Source organism: Rhipicephalus microplus, chromosome 1, assembly GCF_043290135.1.
Source record: "Rhipicephalus microplus isolate Deutch F79 chromosome 1, USDA_Rmic, whole genome shotgun sequence".
Classification (NCBI taxonomy): domain Eukaryota; kingdom Metazoa; phylum Arthropoda; class Arachnida; order Ixodida; family Ixodidae; genus Rhipicephalus; species Rhipicephalus microplus.
The window spans coordinates 202290235-202310821 of NC_134700.1; the positions used below are offsets into that span (position 1 = coordinate 202290235).

The window sequence follows — 20587 nt, forward strand, 5'->3', positions numbered from 1 at the left end:
GAATCTCAGTAAGTGAAAATCTGTTAAATGAAACATCTGCTTAAATGAAAGAAGTGCTTTTGGCAAGATTGATTTTATTCCTGTATTCTGCACCCCTGGTCTTATCCAGGAAAACAGAGCTCCTGTTAAATGAAGCATATTTTCCTGGTCCCTTCAGGTTCTCTTTAATGAGAGTCTACTGTAATTCTCTAAGTCAGCTAGAAATCTCTCCTTCTTTTTTCTATAAATGATGCTATTTACACCAATTTCTCAGCCATATACCCAACTCCACGGCCATTTGCTAGTTTAGGCATCGTGAGCTTAGTAGTTGCCATGGCCGCTGTGGTATGCCAACATGAGCCCATGTGTGCTTGCTATCTAGCACTGAAAGTAAGCAGAGCCATGCATCCTAAAAACAAAAAAAAATGTGCTCAAGGACATGACGTGCGCCGACGAAGGGATGCATCTTCTTTCCCCCTTGTCATTAACCTCCCTGCATAGCTTTCAGCACGCTTACTAGCACGAAAGAAGAAAGAAAGTGCTTGGAGCATGCGACGAATCCCTGTAATTGTGCTTGCACTTGACGAACTTTAGAAAGCTTTGTGGTCCATCATTTGTGAAGTGCCATTGCGCTAGTGATGAGACTATTTCATTATAACTCTGAAAAGTGTTGCAGGACTTCTTTACAGTGCACTTTTGTCTGAGTATGAGGATGTTTTTGCATTTAACCCACAAAAAGTGCCTTCGAGGCAGGGAATCGAACACGCACCCCTAAGCTCAGCAATGCCATACATCAGCTGCAAGGTTGCCACGACAGCCATGCAATGATAGAGGCAGCTATCTCGGTAAACAGTGGAGCCCTATAAAGAGAGATTATTCTGTTTTAGCATAAAACCAACGGCATTCGCTTCCTCACCTCGCCAAGGCTCCAAGCAGCTGGCGACGAATGTGCATCATACAGCCTGTCTCCTCCACCGCCTCGCATGGCAAAGGACTGGCTAGGGCTTTTTCAAGTAGGCCATACTCCAGAAAAAGACGCCACGACTCATTACCAAGCCCAAGGTGAACATTGTCTGAAGAAAAGAGTGCCAATTCATCACGAAAAAATGCTTATCTCGCAGATATCTGCACACAGTACAACAATAATTCACAGAGACCTGACCTAAATTGAACAATATCACCTCTTCCTTACCTATTTATATAAATAATCTCGTACCAAAAAGTGACAGACAGCTGCAATTATACACTGAATCACAATGACAAAGTGTAATAGCTTTTTTTTTTTATTGGCAAACCAAACATTTGCCCAATACAGTTGGACCTCCACATATTGAACCCAGATATTATGTAATTATTGTGTATATTGAGCAATTATAAAATCCTTCTGAATATATTTTTCATATATAAAATACATCTTGTATCAAATTACCTACATATAGAACGTTTCGTGATCCCATTCAGATTCAACATGTAATGTAATATCTGGCTGACGTGCCAATGGCAGCATTGATTACAGATTGAGAACTGTTTTTTTGAGCATGTTAAAGAACTTCCTACAGCGGCACTTCGGAAAAGAAAAGCTGATGGCCACCTACCTTGCGATGCAAGTACTGCCCGGCCCTCTGTTAACACCCTATCAATAGTGTCGGAATCCCAAAACTTGAGCCAGGAAGGTGCAAGTCGACAGTAAGGTGCCATTACACCTTGGTTTGTTGCCATGTCCCAGTCGTGAGTTACGTCAGCTAGCTGGCAAGGTTTCACAGCGATGACAACCTGCTTTGACCCATATGGCTGTTTGTGCTTTGCAGTGGCCCTGAACAATTACACAGAAAGAAATCAATCTTCTCATCTGTGAAATTCACAAGAATTCATAACGAAAGAGACATTTATGCCAATCTGTGAACAAGCTTTCAAAAGAATAAGCCATCAAACTGAGAACATACAGTGCTCTCAAAATGAAACGAGACATCAACACTTTCGTTATAATAACTGGTATGTGCAATTACTCAACTTAATTAGGTCATGTTGCTGTGAATTTGGCCACAAAAATTATGATGGTTCTCACATAAGTGTACGAGGCAATAGTATGTCGATGTGACACAAACTAAAGACAGCAGAGATAGAAGTAAATGCACTGCTGGCCCTAAATTGACATTTTTCGTTTCACGATCGCTGTTCTTAAATTGGGACTCATTGAAAGGCAGTGTTATCTTCACCTGAGCATGTTGAGCATGTTCCACAATTATGGAGGAAAAATATCAGGGGCACTGCACTTGGCAGCTGCCGGAACATGATGCCGAATGAAATTAATATGAGAAAACAAAGGAAAACATATGAACAAAGAGTAAATTATACACAGCAGTGTATGAGAGATCAAATTAAATAACAGGTGTGTATAAAATACGTCGATGAAGTGGGAAGTACGAAAACAGACAAGAGAATGTTAGTGTCTTTGACTACCTTTGTTCAAACAGTCACTACCTCCTCACCATTTTGTTTTTTCAGAACATCGAGAACATTGTATTACAAACAACTTCTCTAATATTACGTGAAGTTGCTGGCAATTGCTCCTGTTAAGGTGCTTTGTGAATAGAGTGTTGCTGTGATACACATTTCAACAGTTAGTTTGTCACCCTCCCGTTACTGATATGGATGATGATGATGAAGTATGCTGTGAAATACTGCCATGAGACTGATTCTGACTTCGATATTTACGGTCATCTTTAATGTTTGAAAACACTTATTTCTATAACACATACTGTTTTATGTCAGGGTGCACTATGACTCTGCTGACGTATTTCCATCACAGATATGACGTTATGAAATATATATCAACAGATTGACAATAAAAAAAAACGAGAACAAATAGTTCCGTGGCAGGGCATCGAACCCGCGACCTCTCAGTTATCAGCAAATGACGCAAACCACTAGGCTACAGAGTCTACGTTGTCCAAGTTTGCTAACGATGAGCCATTTATATACACCATATACCGAGCAACTTCAACGCATTTTTGTCATCAGCAGCCAGAAAAAGCGAGAGGCACGCGATGGGCATGCAGGCTCTTAAAGGGACAGTAACGGCAACTATAAAGTCAACTTTGATTGACGAAATAGCGGAAAACTCGTAGTATTACTTTTGTGGCAAGGAAGGGCTTATTTTGAAACAAAATCACGATTTAGCGGCCCGCATCGTGTTAGTGCACTTCAAATTATCCGCCTCAAGAAGCAGTTTGACTCACGTCACTGTTGCCGTGCACAACGTTGCCCGGCTTTACTGCGCGGTCACCGACACTAGTAGACAGAATGGAAGCAGCGAAAGCCACAGCAACAACAATGGCCATTGGTCAATTTCCAGTCATTGGCTCCGAGATTGCATACATGTTTTCACTCAACTGGACCCCGCTAAATAGCATGACATGTCCACTGTAACCACGCGAAAATTTTCTAACCACTCGTGCCATTTTCCATAGTAAGGTCTGATGTTTTTTTTTTCCATGGATCAAACAGAAATGAATAAGCAGCATTTTATTGCATCTCTTGATGCACGAAAGATTCTTTATTTATTACAGCTAGATCGATTACTAGTGGTTAATTGTAGGCAGTTCGTCTGATGTCGTCGGTATTATTTTGATGATATCCTACTGGAGCACATGTATTCTTGTGCATTTACCTTAATTTCTCTGTAAGTGGGGCACTGCTGTTGATAATATGGTCATTTTAGTTGTCATACATTGAGCTTTCACTCTGCCGTAAATTGTTATTTGAATTTAGTGTCCCTTTAAGGTAGTCGCGCCACGCCACCCCGCGTGTTGTGATGTGCGTAGGCTTCCACAAGACATGGTGAAAGTTCGTAAAGATGTTCTCTGGCATGGTCGCTAACTCGCTCGCATTGCTTATCTTGGGATTTGGGCGCTTTGTACCTCTTGTGCTTCCACCGCAAGTTTGCTTTGAATATACAGTGGTTATAAAGAGCACGAAGATCACTTGGCTCACTGCCACAACCACGCTTTTGAAAGGAGCGTGCTGCTCACACAAAGAAGTAAGAATTGTGACAGTTGTTTGTGCTTGTCCTGTGAATACTTGTGCGTTCCTTTCATGCGTCTTTCTTTTTGTCTGAGCAGCGTGCTTTAAAAGCCAACTGCAACGAAATTTCACTTGGGTGGAAACAGCAATAAATACATAGTACATATACGGTAAGTTACGATAACGACTGTGAAAAATTTTGCAGTCAAGTATTTAATTTATAATTGGTGCTCTAATTACCAGCAAGCAGACGACGCGAAGCACTAGCTGTGTGCTCAGGCGAATAGGACAGAACCGAATATGACGATTACTACAGAACGCCGCCGCGACGCTACTTGTGAGCAATCTTCCGTGCATCTGAATCGCTCTTTCCTGCTTTCAATCCAGCGTGTTTGAAATGCATCTGTGCGTTACCACTGCCTAAAGACAGCACATTGGAAATGCGTTCGTGCTGCATTGAAGTTGATGGCAAGTCAAGTTCAAGTCAAGCAGCGTTTCTGAATACAGGGGTCAGACAATGCAAACCCACCACTGTGAAGCCCGGACCAGCATTTGATAAGAGGCATGTTCATGCAGCTTTCCTAAGTTAACATAGAAAAAAAAACATGCACTGAGGGGAGCATCCGCGATGTGCGTGCTCGAAGAGTGCGGAGCAGACGATTTTTCTGTCGTTCATGTCACTTCTGGTCAGCCGTAATGGCGTCATTTTTTCTAGTTACAATCTCAAAAACAACGTCGTTTGCAAGATTTTTCCTAAGGCAAGCGCTTGTATTTCGAAGGTGACATTTTGCAGGCAGCACCACCTCTAGCTGGACTACCTATATATTGACTTTTTGCAGAGTGCCAATTTTCGTTGCAGTTGGCCTTTAAATGTCAACCTGTGACAGTTGCTTGTCCGTGCTCGTCCTGTGTAAGCTCAATTGGTGCATTTTTTCTGGTTGGAGAGCACGCTGGAAGTTTTGAGCTGCTTGTTGTTCTTCACCCGACATTGCAATTTGTTGCTGTAGTATTCATTCTTTTGCCCTTGTGGCGAAACAATGCACAGTGATCGCTCAACTATTTCTGTGAAGACACATTTCACTTATATGTTATACTGATTTCTAAAACGAGGAATCAGCCATATTTATTTTTATTTTTCTTTATGTTCTAGCTAGTGTAGACTGTTTTCACTATGTTCTCATTAATCATGCTTACTGAAAGCTAATTATCATAAGAAACAATGGACACGCAAGTGCAGTACTTATGCAGCACTGCCACTTGTACGTCTTGTGTGCACAAGCCGCTTGCATCTTCTCATCTAAATTTCTGCAATGAGTTTCTCTACTAGACACATGCATTAGTTTCCACATCTTTTCATCATTCCAGACGTGAAACATCTGTGCATTTTTATTTCCTGCAGGATCAGCCCCTCAGTGCTACAAATCTTAACAAAAGCATAGAATTGAAGGGAAAATTTTATAGTGAAATACGATTTCACATTCCAACCGTCAATAAAATTTTTATTGTCTCACCGGTGCCGTGTAGCAGCTGAGCACGCCCACAACTTGTTATCACAAAATATGGCATCAATGCTGGCACTCTTCTCCAAAAGACGTGTTTCGTCGCTGCTCAAGACACCAGTGCCTGATAGCTCGCTTTTCAGTAGCCTGGTGATAACACGATCCCGACAAAGCATCAACATCTCCTTCAACTTCTCTGTACTTGAGTATCCCTGCGGGTCAGAGAAGAAATAAATATTACAAAAAAAAGGTCTAAGAAAGCATGAGCCAAGCACAAAATACCGAGCATGCATACGGAGTAGTAAATCGAGTGTAACCTTATTACTCCAGCCAATCCTCCGCCAACCTTGACTATGTTTCTTTAGTTCTTTATACACCTATTTTGTTACTCTATAAACCTCTTGATGGGTTACTCTATGTGACAAATCACCTTTACAATTATTGATCATAGTTTTCACTTCGACAGTAAAAAGTACAGTCACCTGCTCTCTGATTTATACTAATGACGACATCGCTTAAACATACACCTACCAATGTTCTTCAAACCCCTCATTCCACAGTAATTACTTCTAAAGCTTTCATGCAGCCTTCCAAGCTTTAGACCGGCATGGTACTATAGATAAAATGCAATGACTGTACTCTTTTTTTTTGTCAAGAATAACAGCAAACTGCCAGTGATGACGTAAGAGTGCCTCTCATATGCATCCTAAACATTTCTAGCAGTACAAAAGTTTTTTTCCTCTGATTGGTGCCATTATGACCACATGACCTAGATGCACTCCAATACTAAAATGTTAACAGTACTGTAACCACAAGCTGTTGTTCTGAGGATACCGAACATTGCTTTTGTATCATACATATCAATCTTCAAGCACTTTGCCAATAACTGCTCTCAATGAATTGTTACAAGTAGTCTCCATAACTGCTGAACAGGTCAACACTGCTATGTGGGAAAGCTGAATAGGTCAAGTCACTTGAAAATTCCCCATCAACCCACCCAACCAATTATTCCTAGTAGTTAACAGTCTGAGTGAGTGAATCACATAAGGCATGTGGTGAATAGCGTTAACCTCTGCCAGCAATTAATGGCACCTCACTAGTCTAGTTGCTAACCAACTGACCTAGAAAGCACAAGAGGGCACTCTCTTGTAAAAACAGCAAATGACTTCAATGGTGCAATATTGCTAAATCTCACACACTGAACTGACTCTACTTGCGAAATGAACAGCACAGAAAAGCCTCACCACATTGCCAAGGACACGGTCAGCCTTAGCAATGTCTTTGCGACTCAGGCACTGCAGGGCTTCACGCTCCGCCACTTCTTGGAAGGACTTCATAAGATCGGCCTTAAACATCTTTCCACGACGCAACAGGTGGTACTGGCCTTCGGGTATATTTCCATTTCGGACGCACTTTAGAATCACCTCCTGTGTCAAAGCAACATCCAGTTCCATGACAACTATAATGAAAACACAGCATTGTGCTGGGAAGAATACACAAGGAACACAACACCGCAAGACAGTGGAAAAACTGCACCCTTACATCAATGTTTCAGCTCAAGGCAGATTCAGGGAGCAGCAATGTGCCATGAAAGGCAATTTCAGATGGTGAAAAAAAAAAAAATGAAGACAGGAGGACTAAAGTTGAAATAGGATGAATATCTGTAGAAAGTGAGGCAGTGCAGGCTTCCAAGGTACTTCATTACATCTCCATGAGTCCCTTAATACCTGCCCTGATTACAATATCAATGATATCTGCAGCATCAATCTCAAATGATGAAAAAGAAAGGCTAAATAATGTAGCACTACCTTCTTGCTAGAACTCTATAATAGCATATACCAAACATGTTACATCTGTTTAACAAAAAAGGTAAAATGAAAGAGGCCAAGTTAGAAAACTAAATGCAACATAGTTTGTCTTGCCACTTCATAACACACATCATCCCATTAATACAGTTCAGCACACACACTACACTAAAAGCTACATGCTAGGCAGCAAGAAAATAAGGAAGCCCTGTAAGTCTCCACAGAGAGAGAGAGGGCACTGTGACTTTGATCTATATTATTTCTCAGTACAATACAGAGGTATCTCTATTGCTCTGAGCTTATATGTACACAAATGATTTGTAAGATTAAAACTTGGTTGAATTGGTGCAGTTGAGCAGTTCAATGGTGCCTAAAATGTACACAGCATCCATAAATCTGCCCCGGCACCTTTCAACAGACTGAAAGTTATGAAGGAGCAGCACCTGGTCAGTGAGTCTGTCCCACTCCGACGTTGAGTCATCCGTAATAACTTTGGGTTGCACAGGCTGCTCCATCACATTGCTGTGAACATGGCTTCGAAGCTGACTCAGGTAAGAAGCAAGAGTCTTGCAGATACTCCTGCGAAGCTCTGCCCTTTCGGTCCAGCTGTCATTCATGTCTTGTGGGTGCAGCATAGTGAGTAGGTGGACGAGGCTGGACAGCAGAAGCTGATAAAGTGGTGTGAAATAAGAGGTTAAGAATAATGTTAGAAGCGAAAGTATGAAACAAGTTACGTGGCATAGTGAATGTACCTGAAATGACTCTTGCCGTACCTCTGGTATCTCTATCTCTCTTGCTAGTGACAAAATGCTTTAAGGGGTCCTGCAACACTTCTCGAGGTAATCATCAAATGACTTCCTTAAAGGAGTTTATTGTCTCATGTACTGAGTGCCACAATATTTTTTTTTAATAATCTGTCCAGTACAAGCGGAGTCACAGAGATTTGTTGCACGCTTTTAGCACTGACTCTCTCCTTTCGTACCAATAAACACACTGAAAGCTACGCAGGAGCTTTACAAGGGGGCAAGAAGCTATGCAGCCTCGTCAGCGTGCACCATGACCTTGAACACTTTTTTTTTTCTTCAAACGCATGGCTTACTTTCATCGCGAGTAGGCGAGCGGGTATGTTGCATTGTTTTATGGCGGTTGCGGTAACTGTGCAGCTCACATTGCCCAAAATCAACGGCCGTAGACTCTATGTTTATGATGCAGTAATTTTATTTTATGGGCATCATTTGTCAAGAGAAAAGCGAGTGATTTCTTTCTGAATATGGCAACTAATTTTATATTCCAGGCCACCTGCTGCGCTGTAATGTCTGGCTCGCATGTCCTCAGGAGCCCCGACAACCTACGCGCAGCATTTTCACACCATGCTGTAAAAGTGTTGCAGAAGCCCTTTACATGCTTTCCTGACCTTCTTTTTTCCATGTGTGATGATTATGAATGGGCACAAGCCTATTATTTGTAAGTAGCAAATCTTATAGGAGCTTTAAATTCTGAACATGGCACTTTGCTGAACATAAATATACTGGCTGTAGTATACAGCAGCTTTGATATACACTACAGCAGGATGTATTATACACCAAAGGAAAACAATCTTAATTCATAACACAAGAATCATGACACAACGACGTACAGTTGGCCCGACCGATAAAAAACACAGAGTACGCAGCTAAACATTTACCGCCATCTATCGAATAGGAAAATCTACAAGAGTTAAACACTACTCATGGTTAAGTTACAGAAAGAATCATAGACGCAAGGTCAGCATGCTTTATTGACATAAGTAGCCGAGTTGGAACTTTGGAGGTAGCAGCCGCACTCCTGGAACAAAAGTACTACTACGAGTGTAAACTTATGGTCACTCTGGCATGTTTTCCCAAAAACAGCTGTATGCACTGATGGTGTAGCTTCCTACTACAACTTAGAGGTGCCGAATCTTTCGTGTGAGGTTTTTTCCTATAACTAGGTGTAGTCACCTGAAGCAACTGCTGGGAGAACAGCTTGGATGAGAGATCCTCAGAATTTTCCCTGATGACTTTCGTGAGCTCTTGTAACACTTTGCTCCACGTCTCAGCTTCCTTGGACAGCAGCTCTAACTGAGCACTGCTCTGCCGTGGCTCAGACTCCTTGGACAACTGTGCTGCCAAGGCTTAAAAGGAAATTGAACTGACGGTATATAAGAATGCAGATCGTCTTTGAAAATATGTGACTATTATTGAAGTGACAAGTACTTCAAATTTCAAATGAGACGGAGGTTCGCAACAAGAGGTGAGAACTGAATCAATGGTATAGTTGAACGAAGAACTTCTATAACTAGAGACATTCTTTCTCTGATCACCATTGATTGCCTTAAGCCATTTTCATTATACACAAAGAGAATGGTAATGTCATTAGGCCCAGCAAAAAAAATAGCATGCATTAAACTACTTGCACCATGTAGGGTTTCAAGATATGCCAGAAAAACAATGTGTAACACGTGGCTTAATCAGTCAAACTTCTTCACTTATAAGCAGCAAGGAGTCAATACAAATTTGGAATATCTCATCATGGTTTAGTTTATTTATTTATATGCAGATTGAGCTATATTTCCCTTAATGCAATGCCTAGGCTATAGAACATGTCATAGCAGAATGCTAACCATCAACTTTAACTTCAGAGAGTACATTACAGGGTATTTTAGTAGCTTGTGAAACAATATGTGTTCCTTCCTTCAAATAGGGAGCAAAGTGAAACAATTTTTAGATGTGGGTGTTTTTCTGCAGTTAGTTTCTCTTTTTTTTTTTTGTCAACAAAAGCATCCACTAAGACTTACAGTATGGTTCACAGAACAAAGGGATGCACTGCATTTGCATACATGTAGGTGGCATATCATTAGTCAACTGTCGCAACAGAGACAGTAATAAAATAGTGGAGCTTATAGTGAAGCAAATGCGGATTCAGTCTTTATCACTTACCATCTTCTTTGGCTTTTAGAAAAAAAGAAACCATGTCAAGCTGTCGATTTTGGACACCACGCAGGAGCACAGTCAGGTCAACGGCCATTACCTGCCACTGGTTTAACTGAGACAAGGTCTCAGCTGCCCGGGTTCCAGTTCGCTCCATGACCTAAATAGGAAGCATTGGAAGCTAAGCTATAGACCCGACTTTCTCAACAATGTGTTTAATTTGGTTTTCTAGAGCCATAGGCAGAGGTCTTACCATGGTTTGAAAACAATGCATACAGAAGACCAGAGTGTGTATGATACCCTATTATGATTATCTGGGCCAAATATGACTGCTTAACACATTGTAGAGAAGCTGCAAACATGCATCGCTAATTCTAAGCTCTTGGTTTCTCTTTAATAGCAATCACGATTTATCTGTTTGCAGCTTGGTGATGTCGCGAAGCGCTATAGTATAAACAGTAAATGGGCATCCTAGTCATTGGCTGAAGGAGCTTATGAACAGATTGAAATAAAAAAGAAGTAATAACACATAGTGTTGCTACAGCCATATATATCCCTGTCAAACAAAAAATGACGCTGGCATTTTCCGGTAGAAGGTTTGAGCTAATCAATGTGGCTAGTGAGGAGGTTCCTACAACAGTTTCATTCCATCGACTTAATAATGACCAACATCTTCCAGCTTACTGTCCAGCCTACTGGAGATTCAGCCACAGCAATTACCATAGTGCTCCCTTTGAATGTGAACGCAGGCTTGCATGTGTACGTGAACTAACAGCTGAAATGATTACGACAACCAGTATTTTCTGCACTTCACTTATGTTAGGTCGTTAACTTGCACGGCAGTACTCTGGTACTCATCCCTTACGATAGCAGTTGGCATGACAAAAAAAAAAAAAAAACTATTGTGTGAAAGGCACTAACATAACAATAACACTGTGGATATGACCTTGATATTTTTAAGACAGCCAGATAAGTCTAAAAAATGTCAAGAGCATCAAAAAACAATACTATGACATTACCTCTGCAAGCAGTCTTCGAGTGGCAGCCCCAAATGTGAGTGTTGCAGTGCAATGAGAAAAAAGAAATGCTGGAGCATGTCCCATAGTGCTTCTGGTGTCATAAACGACGGAAAATGATCCTTCCTCAGGCAGGCCACTTTCACTGCACAAAAGAAAATGTCATACAATGCCTACAATACCCTTTTAGTTCATTTTATTCAATGTACGAGTATCCAATAATAACGACAAATGTTCATGCAGCAAGTATGACCCTCTCTCAGTTAGACACAGTATTAATGAAAACTGACAGACAATTATGCTAAGGGCCCCGCTGCGATGGTCTAGTGGCTAAGGTACTCGGCTGCTGACCCACAACAGGTTGCGGGTTCGAATCCCGGCTGTGGCGGCTGCATTTCCGATGGAGGCGGAAATGCTGTGGGCCCATGTGCTCATATTTGAGTGCACGTTAAAGAACCCCAGGTGGTCGAAATCTCAGGATCCCTCCACTACGGCGTCTCTCGTAATCATATGGTGGTTTTGGGAGGTTAAACCCCACATATCAATTAATTACGCTAAGGAAAGTATAGGGGATGTTATTAGGAGTAATTTTAATGTAATTGTAAAGAAAGAAAAGTGGTCAAAAAGATAACTTACCGAGGGCAGGGACCGCACCTACGACCTTCGAATAACGTGTCCGATTCTCTACTAACTGAGCTACACAATATATGCTACTAAACCCTGCTTGTTTTATTATTACAACATAAAGAAACTGTTGGCACATACAGACATATTGCTTCTGTGGTGCTGAGTGGCTCAGTAAATGTTTGACTAGAGTCATATAGCTGAAAAATCAAGCAACCAGTCTTGAAATACTAATCTCTTTTCACCTAAACTGGACATTTGTCATGATTGCACCATCTCTGTGAGTTGCTGGTGTGAATGTACTCCAAGAATAATGTCCACATCAGGGCCACGTGAACACCGCAAAGTCGGCATAAGTTTCAATTACATAAGCAGCTAGAGTGATATGTAAACGTTGAAGAATGTGTAACTTAGTACTGAGCTTTCCCGCAAACGCATAAGCTGAGAAAAGCTAACCAAACTCACTTTAATTAGCCAAGCCTTGCTTAGTTTCAGACTGCGGACTTAATACGTAAAGTGGATATCAAACAAGCAAGAGGTCAGACAGCATATGACTAAAGCAATGCAAATACATAAATTCCCAAAAAATGAATTAGTAATTATTGCATTCAATTTCCAATAGCTTTACAAGTTTCATTTGTGATGCTGTTGTTATGTTGCAGCTCCGAACTAATTTTGTTTCTCAGGATGCTTCAGATTATTTTTTAAAAATAGCAATTGATATATATATACTCTCATACCAAAACACTGGAAAGTGTTGCTTCGTTGAATATTTGTAAACACTGATAATTCATAAGATGTCAATCTAATCATTATACAGGTTATTAACACGCAAGTCAAGCTATCATTTCTAGAAAGAACAACTTTCCTTGCTTCCACAGCAGAGTACAGGCCTGAAAATATAATGGGCACAAAATCTTACCAAGGCACTAAAGATAACACCCCATTGGTGTCCAATTCAAAAGTCGCCAGTTTTTGGAGGCCTTGAGCACCACAGCACAAAATTAGGTGTCTATCATCTGGCATCCACATGACATGTTGGTCAGCATCTTGAATGGACGTATCAAGCAATAACTGGGACGAAGCAGCTGTTGCAGGGCTAGGTCTTCCTTTCAGGAGGCCAGTGATGATTCGCCTGGACTTGATCGTACGTTTGGGAGCATCCTTCTCGTCAACTGAACGTCGCAAACGCACTGTGTACAACTTCGTGTGACCAACACAAATGACGGCAGTTTCCGATTTGTGAAAGACGCAGAAATCGGAACTCTTCTTAAGATCGAAGAGGTCTTCCTGGAGCTCCCAGTGTGCAGTCTGCGAGCCATCTTTGATATCATAAGCAACTGAAATAAATCGTCAAGGCATAAAGGACAAGTAGTTCGTGAACGTGGTTGAAACGGGAACTTGAAATGTGCGCATCTTTTAAACTTTAATTTTTGTAAACGATTACCTGACAGGTATACAAAATTAATTGTGTTACATGCGTTAAAAAAATCAGTTGAGATAACACATGGTAAAAGATGCCTCAGTTCACGAAAGTGTGGACAGGGTGCAAGCACTTCGCCAACGGAAAGGATACAGAGGCTCCCTTGCAACGTAAGCACATGTAGGTCTGATCCTAGTACTCTAACTTTTAATATATCACAAGGAGATTCCAGGCACCACACAGTTTCCAACGCATCACTTATCAACACGGCGCTCGCAAGGTGAGACTTGTTGATTAGAAACACGAAGGTGCTGGCATTGCAGTAAAGCAGCTCGATTGTCTCCGGCTCTGCAAAGACAAGAGAAGGTCACACAGGCTATGCTTCGCGAAGACGAAATGTCTGGGACACTGACCGTGCAGAGAAGTCCACTGAAGCTGCTTTTTCACATGGGACCCGGAGACAAGTGACGAGTACAGCGATAGATCATGCTTGTTTGATACAATTACAAGTTCATCCCCGTCTACTCCTTCTCTCCATATGAAGCTGGAATTGGAATAACAAGGTCATAAAAACCACACTGAGCGTAAAACACATGGGAGCGGCCTCTTCTACTTACTCTTGCACACCGTCGACTCGTGCTGCGACAGACTCTGTCTTGAAATCGACGACACTGAGGGAACAGTCGTTCAAGTAGCAGTACGACAAAAGGTTCGGCGATGGGCTTATTGGCGTTCCTCGTATTAATTCCCTACAATGACTAGTTTTCTTTAACACTGTGAAAGACATGGTCATAACTTCCTAAACTGTGCAACATGACCGATCACACTCGCTCCACACGCCTCCAGAATGTAAACACGATCACGTGCAAAATGAGCTATGGCGGCGCCCCCTGTAGTTTTGTGTCATTGAATTATATTAACCTTCGGCTACAACAGGTGCAACTGACCGCAAAAACACTTCTTGTGATTTCGTATTAAAGTTCAGGTGTAAAACTAGGCGAGATTTGTATCACTAGTTGGTTTGACTTACCGCGTTTTTACGTTAGCGACGCGCACGCCGTTACTGCCTCGCGGAGAGGTGAGAAAGTGAAACGTGCTAAAGTTTATAGAAGGAAGCACGTGCAACATGCATGATTGGTGGGCACAACAATCGAGTAAGCTCCTGAAGAAGAGTGTTGCTTGTTTTGAAAAATGACCTTCAATGATATCGATATCGTTGCTAAATTCCCACTTATTTCGTTTTCCCGGCTATAACGTTTTGCTAAGCAGGCCCCCTGAAAATGTTCACTTTGCATTTGTTCAACTGAATTGGCTGAATTTACGATCGCATAATTGTCAGTGTAGCTCCTTCCTTCGCTTACAGTGTTGTCACAGTCATTACTAGTATTTTTTTCTGTGGTTATTTTTATATGAAAATGGTTCTTTCTTGCACCTGCATATGAATGCACTTATTACGTGACGGAGACGAGAAGCATATTTCGGGAGACCCGAAATTATAGACTTGAGTGATGGAGCCACACCACTGCAATCTTACATGACCTTCTGCCATGAGCTCTGAACAGTTCATCACATATGAATGCAATTAAGGACTTGCATTAGATCGATGGGAAAAGAAATGCCTCATTAGTTTCACTCTTAATTGTTTAACATTCGTTTATTTCTGTCTTTTATCATTTTTTTTAAAATCTTCCAGCACGCCAGTTCTACTATTAGGCAGATCTTAAAATTTTAAAGGAACTTACAGTACATTTAATTGTCCAGCACGGTGTTGTAGCAGTTACGGTGCTAGGCTGCAAACCTAGAGGTAGCAGGTTCGATCCCTGCCACGGCGGTCGCATTTCGATGGGAGGCGAAATGCCAGAGGCATTCTGTACTTTGCAATGTCAGTGCACGTTAAAGAACACCAGGTGGTGCAAATTTCTGGAGCCCTCTACCATGGCGTCCATCGTAATGACGTTGTGGCTTAGGGACGTAAAACTTCAGGAACTATTTTGGCAGGAAATGCAGCAACTGTTACACGGAACACACAACACAAGTGATAGTTGCCGAGCTTCCTACCAAGATGGACTCATACCAAGTAGCCCGATAAAATTGTTTATTAAGAAACTATCCCCCCCCCCCCCGCGGTGGTCTATTGGCCAAGAAACTTGGCTGCTGACCTGCAGGTTGTGGGATCTAATCCCGGCTGCGGCGGCTGCATTTTCGATAGAGGCGAAAATGCTGTAGGCCTGTGTGCTCAGATTTGCGTGGTCGAAATTTCCGGAGCCCTCGGCGTCTCTCATAATCATATGGCGGTTTTGGAACGTTAAACCCCGCATATGAATCAATCAACATCAGGCATTATTACATTTGATAAAAAGTAGTGATAGTTTCCTGCTCATAACAAAATCAAATGTATACTGTAAAATGAAAAATGAGTGCATAAGCAATGCATGCGTATGTTACACCTGCTCATGAAGTTGGACTCCTAATACAGAGCTTGCCAAGTATATTATAGCATTCATTTACCAATTGAAAAGAACCACATTCACAAGTGTTGCAGCATATGTAGCAATAGCCGATCTGCATTCTATTTGTCTTTTTCCTGGGAAAGGCAAAGAACTTGCAACTCGTTACTCTGCCACACGATTGCATTTAAGCAATATATTTTGCCATTTGCCAGCATTCTTTATGGCTTGTTAAAGTGGTAACTGTTCATTTTTTATATTTATTTCAACCATTCATGAGAAATGCCTTTCACATCTTGCATGCAATATACATGGATTCTTTTTTCCATTGCACTACTTCCCTGCAGCAAGGAAGCTGATGCACCTGATGCAGTAACATACATTTGTTACGTATTTTTGTATATATGCATTGTATGATTGTCCCTCAGCTTTTCTGCCACAATAAACATTTCTCTCTTTCTTGCATGCTTGTATGTCTGGTACCACATAAATGCTACGAATATACAATTTTTTATAATTTTTACAGTGGTGCTTTTGGTTTTTTATGTCTGTGTATTAATGATATGGGCAACATATTTGTAGTTAAATTGGCATCAAAATTTACAATGCACTTGTTAATGAAGGAAATCACCCTGTAATATTGCACGTTAGGTTTCTTTAAATATGCAGGGCATACAATTTAGCAATCATATTTTCCAGCTCCACATAACACACAACATTTATGGCAGTGGTCTTAGGTACTTTTCTTCCAGCATGTCCTTAAAACTGCAACATGTATGTAGATGATTAGTCTCGAAGCCTTTTTTGCATCCCCGAGCTCTAACTTATGTGGCAAAGCATGTGACACAGACAAGTTTTATGTGCTGTAATTTCACACTAAGGGGTATCGTAATCATCAGTGAATCTTATTCAAGTTCTGATCTAATTCAAGGTATTTTTTAGAGCTTCCTGCATAGTAATTCACATGCCTTGTATGAGCAAAGGTGTGCTAATGTTGTTTATAGCAGGAGACTCCGATAAGTAGTCTGCCTTCGCATCAGTTTTTATATACAAAAGCTTGTTTGGGAAAAATGCAATGTAATAAACTGCGAGCAAATCGTCCACAAAGTTCAGTTTCTTCCCGAGACCATAGTGGTGTTTGTCTTCATAAACTTTTTGCAACACACTAGAGAATTCTTGGTATCCCCAGCAGACAACAAAAATGACCAGAATGCGAGCTCTTTGTAGTTTAAAATTAAAATAAATTCTGGAAATAATTCAAGTTTATAATTGTACAAGGTATGAGCGCATTCTGCCACAGTCAAAATGTGGCTGCTGCAGCCAGCATTGAACACAACCTCACAGTTGCACTAAAATGCCATATCCATAAAGCTACTACAGCAGGTCACATATTGCATGTGAATTATGGCCGAACATTCCAAATAGGTAGATAATAATAAGCCAATAAAATGTTAATCAGCCCGCTTGCTAGCTCTTCAATACTGACCCAATACAATAAAATGAACCACAGATCTTTTAAAGCAAGCAAGTGCTTATCACTGAGAATTTCGCTGTAGATGAACTACTTTCAGAGGTGTGCTGTACTCAATTACGGTGCCTACAGGCGGTGGTACTGGTCCCACGGAGTGTTGTCTTCTGTCATACTTAGCTATGACAAAGTCCCGCACCTACCAAAGATGCCATCACCCACGCATGCTTCGATCATGGGCGCTAAAGTTATCCAATTGATGATGGCAGCACTGCACTCCTCTTTTCAACAATAAACTGCCATTAGCAGACAAATCAATTTTGCCCCCAAGCTCCTCAAAATTTCTCCTGCTGCACATTCGAATCCAACCTTTCAAAAAGTATTTAATGCAATTGTGTCATAACCTTCATTCAAGCTGTCCTTATCATTCTCACACACAATTATAGCAGGATGTTAGTGGACAACAGCAATTACACAATGCTACCATGAACATTTGAGACCTTCCTGTCCGTGTTTTGTATACCTTCCCATTTTTCTGCACAACTCACAGCTTGCAAATCTTGGCATGAATGCCACTATTCTCCAAACTTCGTTTTATTCATTATTAACCTACCTGCCAACCTGGTGTGGTAGAAATTAGAGAGGTTCATAAAAAGAAAAAAAAGGGGGGGGGGGTGATCAAATGCAACAGAAGGAACTGGTATATGTATTGGTTTGCTGTTCTTTTTTGTACACTTCAGTGGCTGTGTTGGTACCTACAGTTGCAGAACATGTGTATATGTGTGTTTAAATGAAGGAACACAATCTGCCGTGTTCTACGGAACTCAATAGCCCCTGCAAGCTTTATGCTTTTCCGCATGACGCCAATGTACTGTGATGAAAGTGACAAGCACTCCACACACAATTTGAACACTTTGGAATCGACGTCCTTTGTTTTCTTTTCGCAGACTGCACTCATGCTGTTTTTTGGGCGATTTATGTGTATGCCCATACAGATGAGAAGCTTGCAAAAAAAATTGGGGAGTCTACGAAGTGAAGTGGAAAACTTGGCGGGTACACATCAAATTACGACGCTGTTGTTTCAATTTGACTTAACACCGGTGCACTGTGTAAAGTTGTTTCATGTCAGCATTGCTGTACGTTTTTTTCCAAAACAATTAAACTGTTCACACTGAAAAAGTTTCTCAAAGTCAGGCTGTCATTACAGGATGGCTTCACAGACCATTCTATACAGTATGATTAAGAAGCTCTGCAACTATCTCCATAGTACAGCATGCATTAAGTAGGTAAAGATGTCGTGCACATGAAGCCGGACACGCTGCGTCCTACCGTACTGGTGCTCAGACATGGTGTATACTTTAAAGTCTTAAGAAGGTGTTTCCCTTCATTTTTTTGAATGTGTAATATGCTCTCCCTCTCCCCTTCCCACCATTTGATTCACTGTTTTTATTTGCCCAACAAAAACGAATAAAACAGTTAATGCATTTGTGCATTTTTTATTCTTAGCAGTTTGGCCTTCGCCATTATTAATTTTGATATGTGACTAAGCCTCCTCCTCAATTCTTGTTAGATTTTCTGTTACCGTGGGGAAGGCTTGCTCAAGATTTTATGAAGGTATTCAGTGCCGTGAAGTGCTGATGGCATGTCATAAAGAGCTTGGAGCAGGACCACTACACCAGATTATAACAAGTGCTACTTTCTGACAATGCTTGCCCTGCAAAATGGCGGCTAAGATGACATCAAAAAAAGCCATTGACTTTGGCCTTAATTACAAATTTCAGTAGCATCACGCTGTGTGAATGCCAAAAGCTGAACAGCACGAGCTTTTGCGAACAAATATATGCGCACTTTTGACTTCAGTGTAGATTTCAAGTCACCGAAAACATCAACCAAGACATGGCCAGCCTTGTTGGATGGTTTTCTATAGTAAAGGATATCCTTCACGGCTATTTTCCTGGCAAGTATGATCACCAGGGATGCACGTATCTCTAGCCTACACCTATAACCAGAAGGCCAAGCCACACTTACCAGACCAAACATGTCCCACTTGTCCTGGATTAACCAAACCATACGTCAGGAGCGCAACATAAGAGCACGCCAATTTTTTTCACGAGTTGTCATGGAGCTGTACACTTCAATGTTTACATCATATGGCAAGACTGTCAACACACAATATTGCAGAATAGTTACAAGTACGTAGTCTCAAAGAATTCAGAGAAGAGAATGCTTTACCACAACAATGTATCTGCTCACAAAGCTCAAGGCATTGTTTTCTTACTCTTCCCCTTCCTGCAATAGCTGTACCACCACATATCGCAATCCACACGAAGCCTTTTTTCTTTCTTTTTTTAATCACCGGTATGCAAGCACAGGTTGCCGATTTTCAGCCCTTAATGATTTTTTGGACCATAGAAGATGCTTAACCTTGTTCAATAAGAGAGGTGCTCATATAAAGCTTTCTGATAGTGAACTGGTATTCGGAGCAATGTACTGCCCAAGTGATACAAGTTCAAAAATAATTGTCCCATTTCAATGCAACAGCTGTTTTACAGTTCAACAACCCTGTTGGGGGTTTTTGATCACTACTCGCAGGTCACACCAGGGCTGCGATCACACCTCACAGTCCAGGCTTTGAGTTACACTAAACTCACTTTTTCCGGTAAGTGGGACTGACAACTGATTGTAGATTAGTCGTGTTTAGTAAGGTTGTGTTAAGTAAGGTAAACACATAGCACACTTCTTACGATAGCATTGCAATCTTGAATTCCAACTCTGCCTATGCAGTCTTGTGTCACAAAAAGTGAACATGGTAACAATTGTAACTGGCATGAGAGAAGCCAACAAGTGTGGCTTTGGGTATCACGAATAAAGCTCTTAAGTAGTCTTCTTTTACCAACATGATCCTTGTGAGAATCATTGTTTCACCACAGCTCAATCACTTCTACAATACCTGCGCATTTTGTTTATGTTCCGTTTAACTGAGAAGTGTGGCAGCTTGGGTTAGTTGGTATGGCATGACGATAGTTATAGCGCGAGAACAAAATGACGACACAGAGACAAGAAGGACATGTTCGTGTTTTTCGTGTCCTTCTTGTCTCTGTGTCATCATTTTGTTCTCGCACTATAAGTATCGTCATGCCGTTTAACTGCTTTTAAAGGGGTACGGACACAATGTTTCCCAGCCGGGATAGCCTACTGCATTGATTCCGGTGAACATATGTACAGCATTTGCAAAATAATATTAGTGAATATAGCTAGGAAAGTATTTTACATGGATTTTGAAGTTTGCGTACTCGCGGTGTCGACACCCTCAAAAGTGATTCCACGTAGACCCACCCCCCTGCTTCCGTCACGT

General features: G+C 41.3%; 1 protein-coding gene across 2 annotated transcripts in view; it reads right to left on the bottom strand.

The window, feature by feature from the left end:
- Positions 1 to 14174, bottom strand: part of LOC142804054 (spatacsin) — a 64465-nt gene extending 50291 nt beyond the window's left edge. For both annotated transcript variants that reach the window (XM_075890574.1, XM_075890569.1), the window contains exons 1-12: positions 13935 to 14174; positions 13731 to 13861; positions 13471 to 13665; positions 12817 to 13234; positions 11274 to 11415; positions 10264 to 10414; positions 9286 to 9458; positions 7750 to 7974; positions 6746 to 6928; positions 5514 to 5713; positions 1575 to 1792; positions 896 to 1052 (exon numbers count right to left, since the gene is read on the bottom strand). In XM_075890574.1, the coding sequence (XP_075746689.1) occupies positions 896 to 1052; positions 1575 to 1792; positions 5514 to 5713; positions 6746 to 6928; positions 7750 to 7974; positions 9286 to 9458; positions 10264 to 10414; positions 11274 to 11415; positions 12817 to 13234; positions 13471 to 13665; positions 13731 to 13861; positions 13935 to 14110 (2369 nt within the window). In that variant the 5' untranslated portion in view covers positions 14111 to 14174. The remainder of the gene's footprint in view (positions 1 to 895; positions 1053 to 1574; positions 1793 to 5513; positions 5714 to 6745; positions 6929 to 7749; positions 7975 to 9285; positions 9459 to 10263; positions 10415 to 11273; positions 11416 to 12816; positions 13235 to 13470; positions 13666 to 13730; positions 13862 to 13934) is intronic.
- Positions 14175 to 20587: the final 6413 nt, after the last annotated feature.